Source organism: Camarhynchus parvulus, chromosome 1A (assembly GCF_901933205.1).
Source record: "Camarhynchus parvulus chromosome 1A, STF_HiC, whole genome shotgun sequence".
NCBI classification, from domain to species: Eukaryota; Metazoa; Chordata; class Aves; order Passeriformes; family Thraupidae; genus Camarhynchus; species Camarhynchus parvulus.
Genome location: NC_044586.1, coordinates 6,091,878 through 6,109,198, shown reverse-complemented (window position 1 = coordinate 6,109,198; position 17,321 = coordinate 6,091,878). Strand labels below are relative to the sequence as shown.

Below are 17,321 nucleotides of genomic sequence, written 5' to 3'. Positions count from 1 at the left end.
TGGGGGCCTGGAGGGACATTTTGCACTCAGGAGGGCTCTCCCACCACTGGGGTTACTTTAAACACCACAAGATCACAAACAGGTTTGTGGCTTGTCCCAAGGAACACAGCTGCCTGCCCCGGGGAGGTGCAAAGGGGCAAGCGGTGCTCCAAGGGACGCTCCTCGCTGCCTGGGAAGCTGGCCTTGATGGTCCTCCCCACCCTGCTGCTTGCGGGCAGACAGACTGCCAGACAGACAGCTTCATTCCTTCTTGCTATGTGAGCGCTGAGATCAGGCTCAGCAGGGCTGCGCGGCCGGGTGGCAGCGGGGCTGGGAACCGGCATGGGGCAAGGAGGCGGAGGGAACTCCGCACAGAGAGGCGCTGCTCCAGCAAGGCAGAGCAGAGGATTCCAGCCCCGAGCCCCTCTGGCAGGCTGTGGGAGCACCGAGCTCTCCCTGCCTGCTGCCCGGTGCCTGCCCTCTGTCCCCGGGGCCATGTGGGAGCAGTGCCCGGCTCGCAGCCCCTCTGCCGGGGCGGTGGGGACCAGCAGGGCCCTGTGGGTGACAGTCGGGGCCCTGCCGGTGCACATGTCCTCCTCACACAGGCACAGCGGGAGCGGCTCCGCACCGAGCGAATACCCGCCCGCCGAAGGGGAAAGCTGCGCGAACCCGGCACGCCGGGTCAGGACACGGCCCTGCTGGGAAAACAATAAATACGGGGAACAAATAATATTTAGGAGGCCTGTGGTCGCCCTCCCCGCTCACAGGGAAGCGTCAGCGTTTGCTGGCCATAGAGCAGCAGCGGGAAGGGCCTGGATTTGGGGCTCTGACCGCTTCCCAGCATGGCTTCAGGGGCCCATGGTTAACCCAGCGGGTCCCGGCCCTGCAGGATGCATATATCTCTCATCCTCCCTGTGGTGGCTGGAGAGGCTGATCCTCAGCTCAGCACTGATGTCAGAGCTGCCCTGGTCCAAACCATGACCTCAGCATTCTCCCTCTGCAGCCACAGGCAGACTGGGCAGATCCCCCCAAAAAACTGGGGGCATCTCCTCTTGCCTTCCCTTTCTGTCCTGTCTGGTGGGAAACAAGAGCCATGAGGGAAATCTGCAGGGGCAAACACTCCAAAAACCAATCATCAGGGAAATAGGTGAAAGAAGATGAGAGGGATTTAGGGAAGGATATGCAGAAATAAATGCTCAACTCTGCTGACTATTGGCACCTCCTGTGCTTCCCTGCCCCAGAACTGGGTTACAGCCCCCAAATTCAAGGCCCTTCAGCACATCTGGGATGGGTGGAAAGCAACTTATCACAGGATAAAGTACAAGCAAACACAGCATGGTGGGTGTTTTCTGGAAATTTCAATAAGAAAATAAGAGTGGGAGGCTTTGAGAAACATTTGCTGCTTTTCCAGAGAGAGCCAAACTCTGAGCACAACAACTGCATTGTCACACAGCATTAAACCTAAGGAAATTTAGCAAAGACTTGATTCCAGAGTGAAAGGAGACTATTAAAGCAAACCCAAACACACAAGACAGTCCTTTCTGCATCAGCCCCACCCATCCTCTCTTTATATCTGTCTGTCTAAACAGTGACTGGCAGTGATATGAAAGCTTCAATCAACAGAAAGCCTGACAGCACCTGAAAAAATTATTTTAATGACAAGTTTTACACACTTAAATCTTAGTTCTGCTCTGAATTCTTCTCATTTCATCTTCTCACTGGTGGACCCCACTATGCATCCCTCTCCTTAATCACATTCATAAATTTCCAGCATTTCCTGCTGAGTAAAACAATTGATAAAACCAATTAATGCAAAGGGTGAAATGATCAAAAGTACAAATGGAGGATAACCCCAAGAACCTCTGTTGGTCCACACTGTGAAACACACAGGATGCATCTGGAGCACACTAATGCAGTCGAGGAGTGAGAAAATACTTTGGGCCTAGTTATGACTGACATGCTAACATCATAATATTAAATCATCTACATATTAAAAAAATGAGCTCTGAACTAGTTTTTTAGATTTTTTTTTTGTTTGGGGACATGCAGTTCAAAATAGGTTATCTCTTTGGTGGTTTTGCTGTTATCTGCTCATATTTGAGCATAACTGGCCTTCCTTATTCAACACCTTGGTTTGGCAGTTCTCTGTATGGTCTGATCTACCTATCAACTGAAATTCATTTACCATTTTAATTATAGGCATTTCACAGATTAAGGAGATGAAGATGCAGGAAGATTTAGGGCACATCAGAGCCAGAAGAGACCATTACCAATCAGCTCAATTGAGCTCTCATAGACAGGATTTCCCAGTTCTGTCCAGGGCCACTTGGCAGGTGAAAAGCAATGATTTCCACACACCAGCCTGATATTCTGACATTTAATCACATCTCAGCTGTCACTGCTCCCCTGATAGAATCTGATAAATAGTTCATCCCCTCTTTTCACATAGTTTTTCATATACTTTAGAGGAACTTTGATTTTGTCCCCTTGCATATTGTTTGCCCTTTGTAAAACCTCCCCTTGAGATGCCTTCTCATAAGGCTTAGATTGGAGAGGTCTTTTTTTTTTTAAATTTCCAAAATCCCTTCCCAAGCACTAAAGAATATTCTATTTTTCAAGGCAGTACAGAACTGCTGGTAAACAATTACAGCTCACTGTCCTGTGAGCACAAATTAATTATAATCAGCTTGCTCCCCATGGGCTGGCAGGACTCACACCACAGTCCCTGCACAGAGACAGGGGGGCACAGCCACACATATGTGGGGCTTGGGACACTCGCCCTTCCCTCTCTGATGAGAAGACACAAGAGGAGACTCAAGCCCTGCTACATGGTTCAATAGGATGCTTAAAACTTGCTAGAGGAAGGCAACCATTGCTGCCAGATCCTGCTTTTCTCTCTCAGACATAAAGTATTCATCAGGGAATGTGGAGCAGAGAGGGAGAAGCAAGTTTTCCTCCCTTGGTTCATCAGAGTTTTCCTCCCCTTGTTCAGAGCTATCCTGTTACTTTGAAGGGTTACTCTGCCTTTCCACCAGCATTTTCTAGGCTGGAAGGAAGATCTGCTTCTAAAGCACAGGCTGCAATTGAAAAGGTTTGCCAGGACAGACCTAATGAGGACACTGCTAGAACCAGCCATGTCACGCCTGAGGTGGCTCAGTTCAGTCCCCTGGGCAGCACAGCCACAGTAACAACAGGACTTTTCATGAGAGAAGGAGCACCACTCAAAAATATTCTTTCATTTCAGAAGCCTCTTGCACCTCATCAGTGCAAACAGAGACACAGTCACAGCAAACACAGACCTGTTCTCACCCTTCCATGCTTTTCTGGACCTCCATGCTGATGGAGCAGCTGTCCTACCCACCTCCTGCCATACATCCACAAGCCCTTATGTTCCTATTTGCAAAAGTAATAACTGAGGCAGCATGCTGCTAGACCAGAAAGAGTTAATAGGGTTACCAAGGGTTTTGCTGGCCTATTTTCCAGGCAGGCACCCTTTAATCTCCTTTGGAAACACCTTCACACAAAGGCTGGTACAGTAGCTCAGCTGGAGCCAGGATTTAACATGGAAGAACTTGTCCCAAAGAGATTAAAAGCAGCAGTCGGGCGTTGACCCTCCTGTCAAACAGGCAGGAATTTCTCACCAGGGATGAGAAGGAGAGAAAGGCAGCCAGGTCCCAGGGACTGCTGCTGCACCATGCCATGGCTCCACCATCCATGCACCCAGCATGCTTCCCAAGGAAGATGGAGCAAATGTGCCAGGAGTGGGGCTCATCCCCACAAGCTCACAGCACAATGCAAAGGGGCACCCCATGCACTGTCAGGCTCCACAGCAGAGAAGCCTCCTCAGGAAAGGGAGGGACAGCTTGCACCACTAATGAGAAAGGATTAAATCCTACTGCCCATACCCCTGAGCAATTCAGACTCAACTCCAACAGGAAAACAGCCCTGGAGGGCAAGAGAGCAGGGACTATCAGAAAAGACACCAATATCACAGCTCTGCCTTACAGCCATGGAGGGGCAAAAGAGGGATCAGAAACTAGAAATTGGAAGGAAGAGAGTAGAAAAACAAAAAGGGGAGAGTGAGGTCTGCCAGAGGAATCCATGCAAGCACAGCTTCGCCATTCATCCCCCCCCTCCACCTTACCTGAGGGTCTCCAAGGCGACTGATGTCTGGATAAAGGTAAAAGAGGATTCCCTGGGCTGCCCCAGGTAAGGAGACTCCCCTGATCAGCAGAACAATCAGCATGACGTATGGGAACGTGGCAGTGAAATATACCACCTGGGAGGAGCAGGAAGGGACAAGTGTGAGAGACCAGCATGGGCCAGAGCACACAGTGCCAGCCAGCAGCACAGCACTGATCCTTGGGCTGGGAACAGGTCAGGCTGCTTTACTGAGCACCTTGCTGTCTCCTGCAGGAGAAAGAAACACATTTAAATGCAGGAAATGTATGACATGCCATTGCATGTCTGGAGCCAGAGAAAATCTTTCTAGTCCTAGAGCAATCCAGACCCCGAGCCAGGCTGTCAACAGGTTGGAGCCAGAGTGGGTCTTCTGAAGCCAGTGGTGTAATATCTACATGCATCAGGGAAGGAGCTGCCCTCAGTATCCATCTTCACACCCCTACTCCAAATAAAGTCTGAGTGACACGCAGTCTCTTCTCCACAGCATTTAGTGGCAAGGGTGAAGAGTGTGCCTTGAAACATGATTGCCACAGAAGGACCACCAAGGACAATGCTGGGGGTCCCCAGCTCAGAGCTGGGACTGGCAAAGGGGGTGTGCCCAGCCCTTCCCACTGCAGTGGCCTCATCATGGGCATTTCAGGCAGAGCAGGGCTGCAAATCTCAGAACTGCCACTAAGGATGCAGACCCAAAATGTGGTATTCACATACTCTTTGAACAGAGAGAGACATAATTCTCTCTCCCAGGGTTTTTCCTGGGGAAGGCAGTGAGAAAGCTCAGAGAAAACAATTCTTATCTCCACTCGCTGCTCCTGTTGTTTGGCACATGTGGAATGTGTTATGGAGATTGTTTACCAAAGGGGATTTGTTAATTGGACTCTGCTGATGGTTGTGTGGATTGATTGACCAATTAGGTCAAAGCTGTGTCTTGACTGTCTGAAAGGGTCACGGGTTTTTCTTTAGTATAGCTTTAGTTTAGTATAGTATAATATAGTGTATTATAATATAGCTTAATAAAGCATTTGTTCAGCCTTCTGAATCATGGAATCAAGGCTCTTTATTCCCTGCCTTGATGCACCCTGCATTGATATTTGAACACATGTCCTCTTGCTTTTTGTGTCACTAGCCCCATGAGCGTTGCAGACACACTCAGGTAGGGTTAAAACCACTTTCCTCTAGCAAAGGAGCTACATCCCTTGGGGAAAACCAGTATCAGATAATCCTTTCAGGGACTTCTCTACCTCTGGTAAATGTGACACTCAGTTTGGGGACTACCAGGGTACTTTCAGGACTGTTCAGGCTAACTGCTGTAGCATGACAGTGACACAATGACACCACATTGCACTCTATTTCCCACACAAACTGATATTGAGAGCTCATGCAACCTCCTCAACAATTCAAGTAATGTGATTAATCCTTTTGCATTACTTCCACACCTTAAAGAATTATTTGCCACCTTGAGAAGAAGATGTTCATTATGATGCTAAGCCAAAAAAAGAAATGTTACTTCTTCAGGATTTTTTCCTGTGTGGACATGCTGAGCAAGGACTTGCATCAGCATGCTTCACCTGAACACTACCCTACAGCTCTTTTCTCAGCTCTGGCAGTTGTGCACTGGAGAGCTCATCTCTGGAGAAAGTGCAAAATGTAATGATGTGAAGTAACCCATTTCTCACACCTGCCCATCCATCCAGAATAAGTTGCTTTAAAATCCCAAAGCCCACCATCTCATAGTGAGAGTCACAGGCTGTGACTCATCTTTGGTGATGTCTGCATTAGGGGACATCCTACTGAGAACAGGCATGTGATTTCCCTGGACAGTATGACCACTGCTGCTCTGCTCCAGGGTAATCTTTATGATCTGAGCAGTAATTCAAAATGAGATTTTGTTTTCTAGAACCACTCTGATAGACTCCATCTGAATAAAGCAATGCCAAAGCACCTAATTCTGTGAGTCCTCCCCTAAGTCAGGACACACATCCTCCAGTCATTCAGTTTTGTATTGTAGGGCAGGATTTGAAAGATATCCCATCCCTGAAAAAAACCAATACTAGACTATCATCTCTGTCTGTGCATTTCATGTGCCCTGCTCTGTGTATCTCAGCAGTCTTGGATAACACTGACACAGAGATCAGTGAAAAATATCTCCTTGCTGAGGCTCTGGATTGCCTGAGATACCTGAAGCAGGTTCATCCCTAACACTGTAGAAACCAAGGACAGGATCCTTCGACAAGTAAATTCCCCATAGTCTCAAATTTTCAAGGAGCCTCTGATTTAGAGCTGTACAGTGACAGTAAATCAAATCTGCAGGTCCTGCAAGTTTAACCATCATCACTGTATTCACCATACAACCAAAGTCTTCCTTCAGGAAATAATGGGATGCAAGTCTATCAGCCAGTGAAAGCAAGATTAAAAACAAAAATCATAAAAACAACTCATAGTCTTTGAACCTTAGTGCACATTCTTCCAGGATGCCAGGTTGCACATTGGCTTAATCTCTAAATAACATCAGTTTTAGGAGCTCAGGATACAAACTGGTAGTTTTCTGGCATATTATTTGGATTCATATTTTGGTAACATCCAAAATGTGCTTTACAGCCTGTGTGAATTACTGTGTTAAGCTTTTCACTCCACAGCCACTCACACCTCCACCGAGACCTGAATTCGGAGAATGCTTTGCTGGATTAATATTGCCAAACTTCTAACAATAAGAACATCTGGATCCAATGAGATATTACTCAGTGCTTGGCTCAGACCCAATATTTTTTATTTTTTGGGCATTGTTAGCACTTACATCACTAGGAACCTTGCCGGGATCAGTGTGATCGTTCTGTCACATGCTGGTCAACAACATCCAGGGTTTTATTTGAATCTGATCCACATGCCTCAGCAAAGTGGTTCCATCTGTGACAACCTCCTGCCTGTGGGAGTGCTCCTGGGGTCAGGCAGTCCCTGTGCAGGAGGATGAGAACCACTGCTGGATTGAGTAGGGTGATTTCAGCCCGGGGTGTTGACCCTCCACAGGCAAATCCTCAGAATTAAGGAATATTTCTATTGCAGTGGGGTTATATTCCTACAGCCATCATTTTAGTCCGATTATGAAATATGTGGAGGATTGATAAACCTATCCTTACTTCAATGAAAGAAGGTTTCTGTTCTCAGGATCTCACCATCACTAGCACTTTTTGCTAAAAATCACTTGCAGTTGACTGAGAACTTGTATCTAAAATAGATGGAATTTGTTCTCAGGACTTCCCACACTACATTTGCTGTATCTTCATATCATATTTGCTGTTATTAGACTGCCTCTGTTTTCTTTTGCCAGGCCACCACAGCAAGCATTGCTCTTTTCTTCTAATTTTACTCCATGGAAACCAGAAAATATCATCCCCTGCAAGCTGCTTGATTTCCCTGTCACGTTTCATAATCCCAGACCATTCTGGAAGCAAGAGAAACTGCTAACATCCATGCAATCAACTTGATAGAAATGGGTGCAGCTAAAGTTTACACCCTATCACACATGATGGCTTGTTCAAGACATGCAGAGAAGACACCATTTAGGAAATACGCTAAACCTTTTCATTTCCATCTGTTCTTGCTGGCTCCAGACAAAGCTAGCTGGGAATGGGGTCAGGAGGCAGTGGCAGAAACTAAGGCATGGGGTCAGTGCAAATCAGAGTGGCACACTCTGTTACAGACAGCATGGAACGGAGCTGGACAGCAACACCAGTTTTTCCCCAAAATATTAAAAGAAATAACTCTGTAGTGCCTAGTGTGGGATAGAAAAGTGAGACCTTTACTGCTGGAGAACGTGAGCAACTATAGGAAGAGTTGGGACAAACAGAAAGCACAAAAAGACAACTCCTATAGTGCTGAGGCAGAGAGGGCTTTGGGGCCATCATGGTTACCTTTTTTTATATCTAATGATTTTGAAGATTTTCCAGCTGCAGTTGCCAGCAGAGGCAGAAACATGCTGCTTGCTCATGCTGTGGTGGGAAGGAAGGGAACATGCAACCACCCCAGACAGAGGAAGACTGCAGGGTCTCCTCAGCCTGTGGATGGAGAGGGACTAGATGGGCATATACACCTTGGAAGTTAATACTCTGAGATGCCTCAGTGCTCCCATCCTTTCCTACCCAAAAACACAGAGCCTGGCTCACACTCCTGCTGCACATTGAGCCCTACAGGCTCCCACCAGCTTATGCAAACAGTGGTTGCCAGGGGACCTCAAGGACCTCCCTGAACCTGTAAAAGGTGAGCAGAACCAGTGCTGTGACCAAGAGGCTTGACCAGAACCAAGGACTCACCTTGCCCGTGGACTTGACGCCTTTCCAAATGCAGAAGTAACAGATGATCCAAGCCAGCAGGAGACACAGAGCCAGCTCCCAGCGGAGACCACCCAGGTGCTGGATGCCATCAGAAATCTTCAGCACTCGCCTCCTGCATTGGGGGGAAGCAAAGAAACATGCAAGGGTCGCTGATGCTGGCCACTAATTTTCCCAACACCATGCTGGTTCTCACCTCCTCGGGGCCTGATGGCTTTGGGGAGAAAAGCTGTCTTACTAACAAGGTTCAGAGGTCTGAGCTGACAGCCTCAGAGAATTTAAGCTGTGCTCTTCTGTGAAAAATCTTGCCAGCCTGGCAGGTCACACAGGGACACACAAAGTTCACCTACTTTTCTGACACGCTGCAATCCTCAAAGTCAGGGGTACACTGCACTTACCATGCAGAATCCATCAGGATCACCCAAGAAGCAATGCTGTCCAACCCCTTCTCCATAGCACACTTCTCTCTTTTGAGGCAGCCACATAATTGACGTCAGGACACAGGGCAGCACAGCATCCCATTCTGGGACTAAGACCCAACCACAACCACCATAATCCCCACTGCACAGTCAGATGAGGCCACCTAGATCATCCTCTCACAGCCATTGTGGAGATAAAATCCTGGCCTATGTGGACCTTGGTACAAATGAGGTCAGTTAATAACAGCCTTCCCATGTCATGTGTGTGTCAAATCTTCCTCATCACTTACAAAATAAGGACTCATCCTCCTCTATCTCCTACACCTCACAGTTGAGCCTGGGTGTGAAACCCCAAGGTGCAGTCCCAGAAACCCAAGCCTGAGAGGGAATTGCACAGCACTGGAGCCCAGCAACCAGCAGTGCCCACCCTGCTGCAAAAGACAGCAATTATCCCAAAATCAAGGTGCTGCTGGAGAGCCCCTGCCTAAGGCACACTGCTGCCCTCCCTGCCCCACAGCCTTGAGGCAGTTTGAGGGAGTGGGAGAAGGGTTGGAAAAATCACAGTGCACTCTCAGATACACTTTGTCATGCTGCTCTTTGCCTGCTTCTGAGGATGTGGACTCTAACCAGTGCAAAGGGTGCCACTGGACTGGAACTAACTGGGAAGAGACCTGTGGAGTGTGTGATCACCCCACTGTCAGGTCAGAGCTCCTCAAAGAAATGCTGGCCTCCCACCTCCCTGCCCTGGGACAGCAGGAACAGATGCTACAGACAGTGGAAACAAAAGGAACAGAAGCAATGGACAGTGGAAATTTCCAGTCCCATGCTGCTTATTCCCCAGTAACACAGGGATGGTCACAGCAGTGGTTGAAACAACAAATTTTCCAGTGTTCAGCCTCAGGAAAAGCAGCCTAAGGCAGGCCACCATCTAATCACCTGTGAGCAACAGGCAGAGGGAGAGGACAGGGGACAAAAAAGAGTTCTAAAACTTTGGAGTTTAAAAGCAGTGTCCCTGTGCTGAGCTGAGGAGGCCCTGGGGGTGCTGTGTGTGTGCTCCAACCTCCCCTGAGGGTAGGCAGGCACAGAGCCCTCCATCCATCCAAACACGAGGGAAATGCACAGTGGCAGCAGAAGGGTCACCTGCAGTCATTCAGCCAGGGCTCAGTGCTTAGCTGGGCCAGCTGAGGATCATCAGGGATCCTAAGCCAACAGAGCTATGTCTTTGTGATAGACATAAAGCTACTCTGTACCCCAGGGTAACTAATAAGGGGAGAAAACAATGAACACAAGGGACCAAATTTCAGTGTGAAGTTATCTGACCCTAGCGTTTCGTTGCGATTTTTTCCTCAGCTTAACTTGCATATTAGTCACCCTATACTGAGGGCATCACTCCTTTTTCTATTTTGGAGATAAGACCAGTGCACATACAAAAGTCACTGCCCACCATGCCAGAGCCTCCTGGGAGCACGCTGGTATCACACAGCAGCAGGGATTCAAAGGAAAGAGGTCAGTGAGAGCAAAAAGGCCAAAAGGTCCAGAGGGACAGGGACACAGCATCAGAGAAGGACAAAATCAGGTGGCTCTGAGGCATGCCAACACAGCTCCAGAGGAACACCAATGAAGATAACCTTGACTGACAGGGCTGCCCCTGAGAGCCTTCTCTCTGACCTGCTCAGCTTCCCCCTTTGTGTGCTCTTCTGGCAAGGGTGGGTTTATGGGATGTGCTACTGCAGTTTGTCCTTTACCCACGGAAATGGTATCTGAGAGGGAAGGGGTGTTCAGGCCTGTCCTTTACTTACTCCCAGAACTCAATGACAGGGGATGTGGCGTTTTCACTGGTCACGTTGAAGGTCGAGTTTGCCTTCTGAAGCTCCATGCAGTTCTCTGTGGGAAAGGCCCAGGGAAACAAGAACTGTAAGCAGCAATGCCTGCAGTAGCAGGGGATCTGAAAAATCCCTCCCTGTCCATCCACAGCATTGAGACTCCCTGACATTGACTCTGGGATGGGTTATAGTCCCAAGGATGCACAAAAAGAAACCCCTTCCATGGAAAGGCTGAACAGAACCACAGAACAAGAACAACCACAGAAACACACAGAACAAGATGATTGAAAGATGCCAAGAAGGAGGGCACCCATGTTTTCTGGAGCCCAGAGCAGGAGTCACCAGGCAAGTCACCACTGCACAGCACTGGTGCTTCTCTAGCAAAGACTGAGATCAGCAAAGCCTCTCTCACAAAAGCGCCAACAGCACTGCAGGGACCCAGCACCCCAAACCTAAATCCCACCCACACAGGAACAAGACATTCTCCTGAGGCTTGGCCCTGGGCAGTAGCAGGTTTCCCTCAGTGGGATCTGCTGGAGAACAGGGAGAGGGCTCCACACGTACCTGTGTTCCACTCGTGGTCACAGCTGCCCCAGGGGAGGTCAATGGTGAAGGAACTGAAGAGATAAAACAAGGCCCAGGCCAGGACAATGATGTAGTAGAAGTTCAGCAGTATGACGATGACCTGTGAGGCGTAGCCAATTCCTGCAGAAAGTGAGCCCCAAGGGCAGGTGACCCACGTGCCAGGGACAGGAACAGGATTCCCTTTGGGAGCTGCTCACCCACTCTTTGTGCCTGCTGCTCTGTGTTTTGAGTGCTCTGCCAGATCCATGTCAGTGGGGTGGCCACCACAGCCACCATCCCCTCCCCAAATTCCCCTGTGCCACATCAGTGGGCATCCAGTCAGGGGCCTCCAGGCATCCCTATTCCTGCTGCCCTGCCCCAGCCTTCCCTGGTGAAAGGGTGGCAACGGGAGGGATGCTGGGCAGCTTATGGTTGGAACACCACCCAAAGGGGCAGAAACATACAATGGTGTGGCACCTGCTGAGTCACATCTGTTCTAACAAAATTCATTTTTTAGTAATTTTCACTTTCCCTTTTCATTTTTATTTGGGAAGCTCTTTTATTGACACTGAACACCTTCTCTGGGAGGTGTCGGAGAAGCATCTAAAGGTTTTGGCACATGATGAGGAGGCAACTGTGACTTTCAGAGAAATCAAAGAAAGTGGCTTGAGGCTGGATAACTGTGATGAAACTGTGCTAGAAACAGAGGATCTGACTAGTGACAATTCATTAAGAGAGCTGACACCTTCACCAGTAAGGTTTTACATGACCTGCAAACTCAGAAAGACGACAGAGCATTGACTTCAAAAAAAAAAAACAGCAGCGTGCTTTAGGTTCCTCATAATCACCAGAAGCATTTTCCCCATTTACCTCTTAGAGGACAACCTTGATTGGGCACAAAGCTCCTTGCCAAAGCTCCTTTCCATGAAGAAGGAAACTGGGATGGGATGTAACAGTGAGAACTGTTGGGTGACGGTGACCCAAAGGGGGCAGCCAGTGGCCCTCTCAGGCAGGTGGGCAGGGGATGTGTGCAGGGGCATGACAATCCAGGCTGTGAGGAAACACGTCTCTGCTCGTGCCCTCAGGGTCCCAGGGTGTCCCCACCTCCCCACGCCCTCCCAGCTCCCCCCTCTCACCTTCAAAGAGGGGGCAGATCCTGCGCCAGGCTGTCACCCCTCCCTGGCTCGTGTACTGCCCCAGCGCCGTCTCCAGCAGGAACACTGGGATCCCACAGGTGAAGAGGAAGATGAGGTAGGGGATGAAGAAGGCACCTGGCAGGTTCAAGTGGCAGACAGAAAAATAAGCCCCATGAGGGGACTGAGGTCAGGCTGTCTCCAGCCAGTCACCAGGCAGGTTCCTCCTGAGTGGGGCAGCCTGGAGATTGGAAGATCACAGACAGGATGCCATGGAAAAAGAAATTTCCTCACATTTCATCTTCTGGAGTGATGTGATTACATAAATAATTCAATATGTACAAAGAATGGAGAAGAAAGTTGTGAATAGCTGTATGGAAATACAGAAGAACAGTCTGCTGTAAAGACATTCCAGCTTTCACATTGATTAATGTGAAATAATCAATGTGAATTTGACAAACCCATGGATGCCAATAGCAAGGCTCTGAGGAGCACATGGAGACTGACACTTTTGCCCAGTCTGTGGGGTTGCTCAGTCATTTGCTTGGCAAAAAGCAGACATGCAGAGGAAGAGCAAGTAGTGCAGCAAAGAAAGGAAAGTAGTGCAGTCACAGCAGTGGCCAGGGCTGCCCTCCTGCTCCAGCCCTGTCATGGAACAGGCAGGAAGAGATTAAATGCTTCAGGCTTTTGATTACCCCAGGCTAATGTTAATTGCAGTGATGGCCTTTACCCCACAGAGCACAGGAGACAGCCCCACAAGACGGTGCATGCACATCATGTGCCACTCACACATCATGTGCCGCTGGAGCTGCTCGAGCTGTGCTGAAAGGCAGGGACACAGGTCAGGAAAGAGGTAGGCACAAGCAGAGAGCAGCATCTTGGCTGTGGTGGGCTCAGAGGGCATGCAGGGGCAGAGGTGGCAGCCCTGGCAGGCACTAATTGTGCACAGGCCTTCTCCCTACCTGTGTGATGCTAACTGGCTTTGGGCTCAGCTTGGTGGGGGTGTAGAGGAAATGACAATCCTGGTGCACAAGAGAGCTCAGAACCCAGGAGATTTCATTAAGAAGCTTAGCTAGCATGCAGGGGCTGGGAAAGGGAAGGGGCACTTTGGGGACTGGCTGGGATTCCCACCCTGTGCTCATCTCAGCCAGGTACAGAGCCACAGGCCCCTCTTCTTGCAAAAAAATAGTGTGAGCAAAACAGACAGGGGAGGCACCTTGGCAGCTCCCTGTGGACAAAGAGGAGCTGAAAGGGGTGCTGGCTTAATGGTTTTTTAATGGTTTGACTCCATGATCTTAGAGGCTTTTTCTAACCTCAGTGATTCTGTGATACCTGGCAGGAACAAGGCACATCTGCCCATATGCTGTAAACAAAAATTGCTGAAGGCAAATGCCAGGGGAAATGTGAAGCACTAGAGGCTGGGAGGAATTTGAAGTCTCAGGCAGATTTTTCATCTCTGGCCCCCTTTCCATGAGGTTAGAGCAAGGATGGTGCACCAGACTCTTGTGTGGTGAGGAAACAGTTTCTGTAAGATTCCTTTGTCTTAACACCATCCTCTCAACTCCCAGCTTGCACAAATTCATATCATCATGAAAGTCAAGCCTGTTCCCAAGAAAGATTGTTGTCATATAAAAATTTGCATTTAACTAAACTCCAGGAGAGGTCTCTGAGGCAGCAAGTCAAGCTTTCCAGCCCACTTTTCCCTTATTTGCAGCCTGCAGTCTGGCCTGTCCCCTAACCAGTGGTTATCTCGAGTTTCAGGAGGGTCCTGACATGTAGGCTGTGAAATAGCACAGAATTATGGTGGAGAGAAGGAAAACCTTGTAGAGATGTGTCTCTGCATCTGCAACTTGGATGTGTCTCTCCAAATCCCCTCACATCCCAGGTGGGGAGATTGGTGTGCTGAGCAACAGACCCCAGTGAGAGCTGACACAGAGGATGAATCCTGGGCACTGTGTGATTAACACCATCAGTATTATTTAGCTAAAAATATATGATAAAAACACTTATGCTAGCTCTATATAACCTCATGTAGTTATCTGCAAGAAATGTATAATTTTAAGCAACTTTCCCAACTGCCATGAACAGAGGCTTGTTTGTAGGGTATTTTAGGGGAAAACTCTCCCAGCTGGGGCCTGAGCTCTGGCCAAACCCTGGTCTCTGCTGGTTGGGCTGTGTGCCATCAGATCCAGGTGTTTTTGTGCTAAAAATATTATCAAGTCACTTTGACTTACTGATTTGGGCCTATAAATGCTGAACCCACTTCTGGGGCTGAATCCACTTTTGGAGACCTCAGCTACAGGTGGACACATGTGTAGGATTTTCCCAATTGCTGGTATTTCCCAATGAGTGGGGCCAGCCTACCCAGAGAGAGCCTGGCCCTGCCACTGCAGGTGAAAGCAAGAGCAAACAAGCACACAAAGAACAATTTTTTCCTTTTCTTTGTTGTTTTTCTCTGCTTTGTAGGGCTTTGGTATCATGCATTGAGCATTAAATGTATAAGGGACTACTCTTCCTTTGTAATGTGGAAATATCCCCAAAGAAAGGAAGGGTGGCTCTTTAAATATTTTACAGATTTTACAGATACCATTTCTTGAAGAGGCTCATATTTAGGCAAAGCAAGAGCTGCCAGCAGTTATCACCACAGTTCAGAAGGGAGAGAGAGGCATCCAGCAGGGCAGAACTACCTCAGTCTGATGGGAGTGCTGGCACAAGAGTTAATGGCTGTAGGCTGGCTGTGATAGACCTGGGGCTGGAAATTAAATAAAAGCCCTGCACCTTTATAGAAGAATGGGAGAAGCAAGTGCCTGGACCAGCATTTCTAAGGGAGTATAAGGCAAAACCTCTGGGAAGTTTTAAAATTCAACTTGAGGTGTTACAAGGGTTTTGATGCAGTGCTGTCGGTGGTAGGCTGGGTTCCATGAGGCAGGAGGGAGCCTTGTGTCCTGCACCACCTCATCTCACTGCTCTGCCCCAGGAGAAACCTTACAGAAACTTTCCTCACCATGCAAGAGTCTCATGCAGCATCCTTGCTCTAACCTCATGGAAAGGGAGCCAGAGATGAAAAATCTGCCTGGGACTTCAAATTCCTCACAGCCTCTAGTGCTTCACAGGACTTTGCTTCAGGCCCGTTTCTCCAGGGGAAAAAAAGGCTGAGAAATCCCTTTGAGTCTTGCCTCTGCTGCTCACATGGGAGCTCCCCTCTCCCCAGAGCACTCCCTGAGCTCTCCCCTGGCACCCAGGGCAAGGGGTGCCTGCACAGGATTCCAGGTCCTGCTCCCATCAATGGAATAGTACCCAAGAAAGTTGCAGCAGTGAGACAAGACACAGCTCAAGAAGCAGCCAAGAAGCATTTCCCACAGAAAAAGAACATGCAGAAAAATTCTCCTTTTTCAGCAGGGAAAGAGACTGCCTGATCACCTGGTGAAAAGAAACAAGCACTGAAGAAAGCACGGCGTCAAAGTAGCTAAACAGTGTTTAATCCTCTTTTATGCCACTGGGATGAAAGCAGTTTAGTGAGGCCCATGAGGCTACTGCAAGCTCAAGCCAGGGGATTTCAGCCCTGGGTCCTCAGTGCTCACTCCCTGCCAGCTCCCAGCCAAGCACCACTTCCCCTCTGCCCTTCTGGAGGGCCCAATTAGGAACTAATCAGAGAGTAGCTCCCTCTCTCCACATGTCTCTGAGCCAAACTTGAGAAAAACTTTGTGTTTTCATTTTTTATACTTTTCTCTTTTAAAAGGCAGCCACAAACTGTGGAAGCCTGCAGCAACCCTCCACCTGCACAGCAGGGCCAGGTCTGCTGCCAAGGCACAGTGCAGGCTGCCCTCGGGGTGGAGGGAGGGCTGAGCAGCACTGGAGTGCTCACACCCCACTGCCAGCAGCAGCACCCTGCTACCCTGCCTCTGCATCAGCCACATCCACCTGCACTCCCACAGCCCTTCCCTGGGGATCAGAGGCAGGGCTCCCCTCTCCCACACCTTACAGCTCTGGTAGACGCCAAGGGAGTGGGGCAGGAGTGGCGTTGGACTTGTACCCCGAGGCAGGAGAAACCCCTTCTCTCTGTCCCTGCCTCTGGGACCCAGGGGCCAGCCCTCCAAGGACACACACAGGAACAGACCTGTGTCAAGAACTCCTGGGAGTCCCCTGAGTTCCCACTCACAGAGCCTGCAAAGACACTGGGGCCCTGTGGCCTCTCACAGCACTCCCTGCTCTCCCACCATCCCATTTGCCACAGGATGCTCCTCAAGGAAGTGATGCCTGAAGTGAGACACGGGGCTCAGAAAGCTGAATTCTCTCCCTGCTCTTCCAGCCTTCCCACTTTAGCAGCGGGAGCAGAGCCCCATTCATCTCAGGGAAACACAGCTCCAGCCATCAGAAACCCTGGAATATTCCCACTATCCATGTCCCATTGGGTTCAAAACAAGCCCCTGGTCGGGGCCCAGCTGGCAGTACCATGTTGGCAGGCTGCCACCTTCTCTTCAGACTCATGGACACAGCTGAGGAGCTGGGAGGGATCATGGAGTGGTGCTGGTGGCCAGGTGGCCCTGGCTGCTCTTACCTCCACCATTCTTGTAGCAGAGGTAGGGGAAGCGCCAGACATTGCCCAGGCCAATGATCTCCCCGGCCACAGACAGGACGTACTCCAGCTTGTTGTTCCACTGACCACGCTCCAGGGTCTGCTCCTCCTCCTCTTCTTCCTCCTTCTCCTTTTCCATGCCAGGGTGTGTGGGCACCATCTCACCATTGCTGACAGCACCGGGGACGCTGTAATCCATCCCACCTGCAAAAAGAGTTTCCTTCATCACATTCAGCACGAGCCACGCAAAGATGCGGAAATTTGGACCATGGGAGGCAAGAGAGGGGCAAGGACATGCACACACACATCTCAAACTCTTCTTC

The 17,321-nt window shown here is 49.4% G+C and overlaps 1 protein-coding gene across 2 annotated transcripts in view; it reads right to left on the bottom strand.

The window, feature by feature from the left end:
* The window catches only part of LOC115909884 (sodium- and chloride-dependent GABA transporter 2), a 32,178-nt gene that overhangs the window by 13,540 nt on the left and 1,317 nt on the right, over positions 1-17,321 (bottom strand). Inside the window, exons 1-6 of one of the 2 annotated variants that reach the window (XM_030959610.1) lie at positions 16,981-17,202; positions 12,426-12,560; positions 11,290-11,430; positions 10,702-10,786; positions 8,466-8,598; positions 4,124-4,258 (exon numbers count right to left, since the gene is read on the bottom strand). In XM_030959610.1, the coding sequence (XP_030815470.1) occupies positions 4,124-4,258; positions 8,466-8,598; positions 10,702-10,786; positions 11,290-11,430; positions 12,426-12,560; positions 16,981-17,197 (846 nt within the window). In that variant the 5' untranslated portion in view covers positions 17,198-17,202. Of the gene's footprint in view, positions 1-4,123; positions 4,259-8,465; positions 8,599-10,697; positions 10,787-11,289; positions 11,431-12,425; positions 12,561-16,980; positions 17,203-17,321 lie in introns of those variants that run through there. The other variant, XM_030959609.1, reaches the window with a different exon arrangement.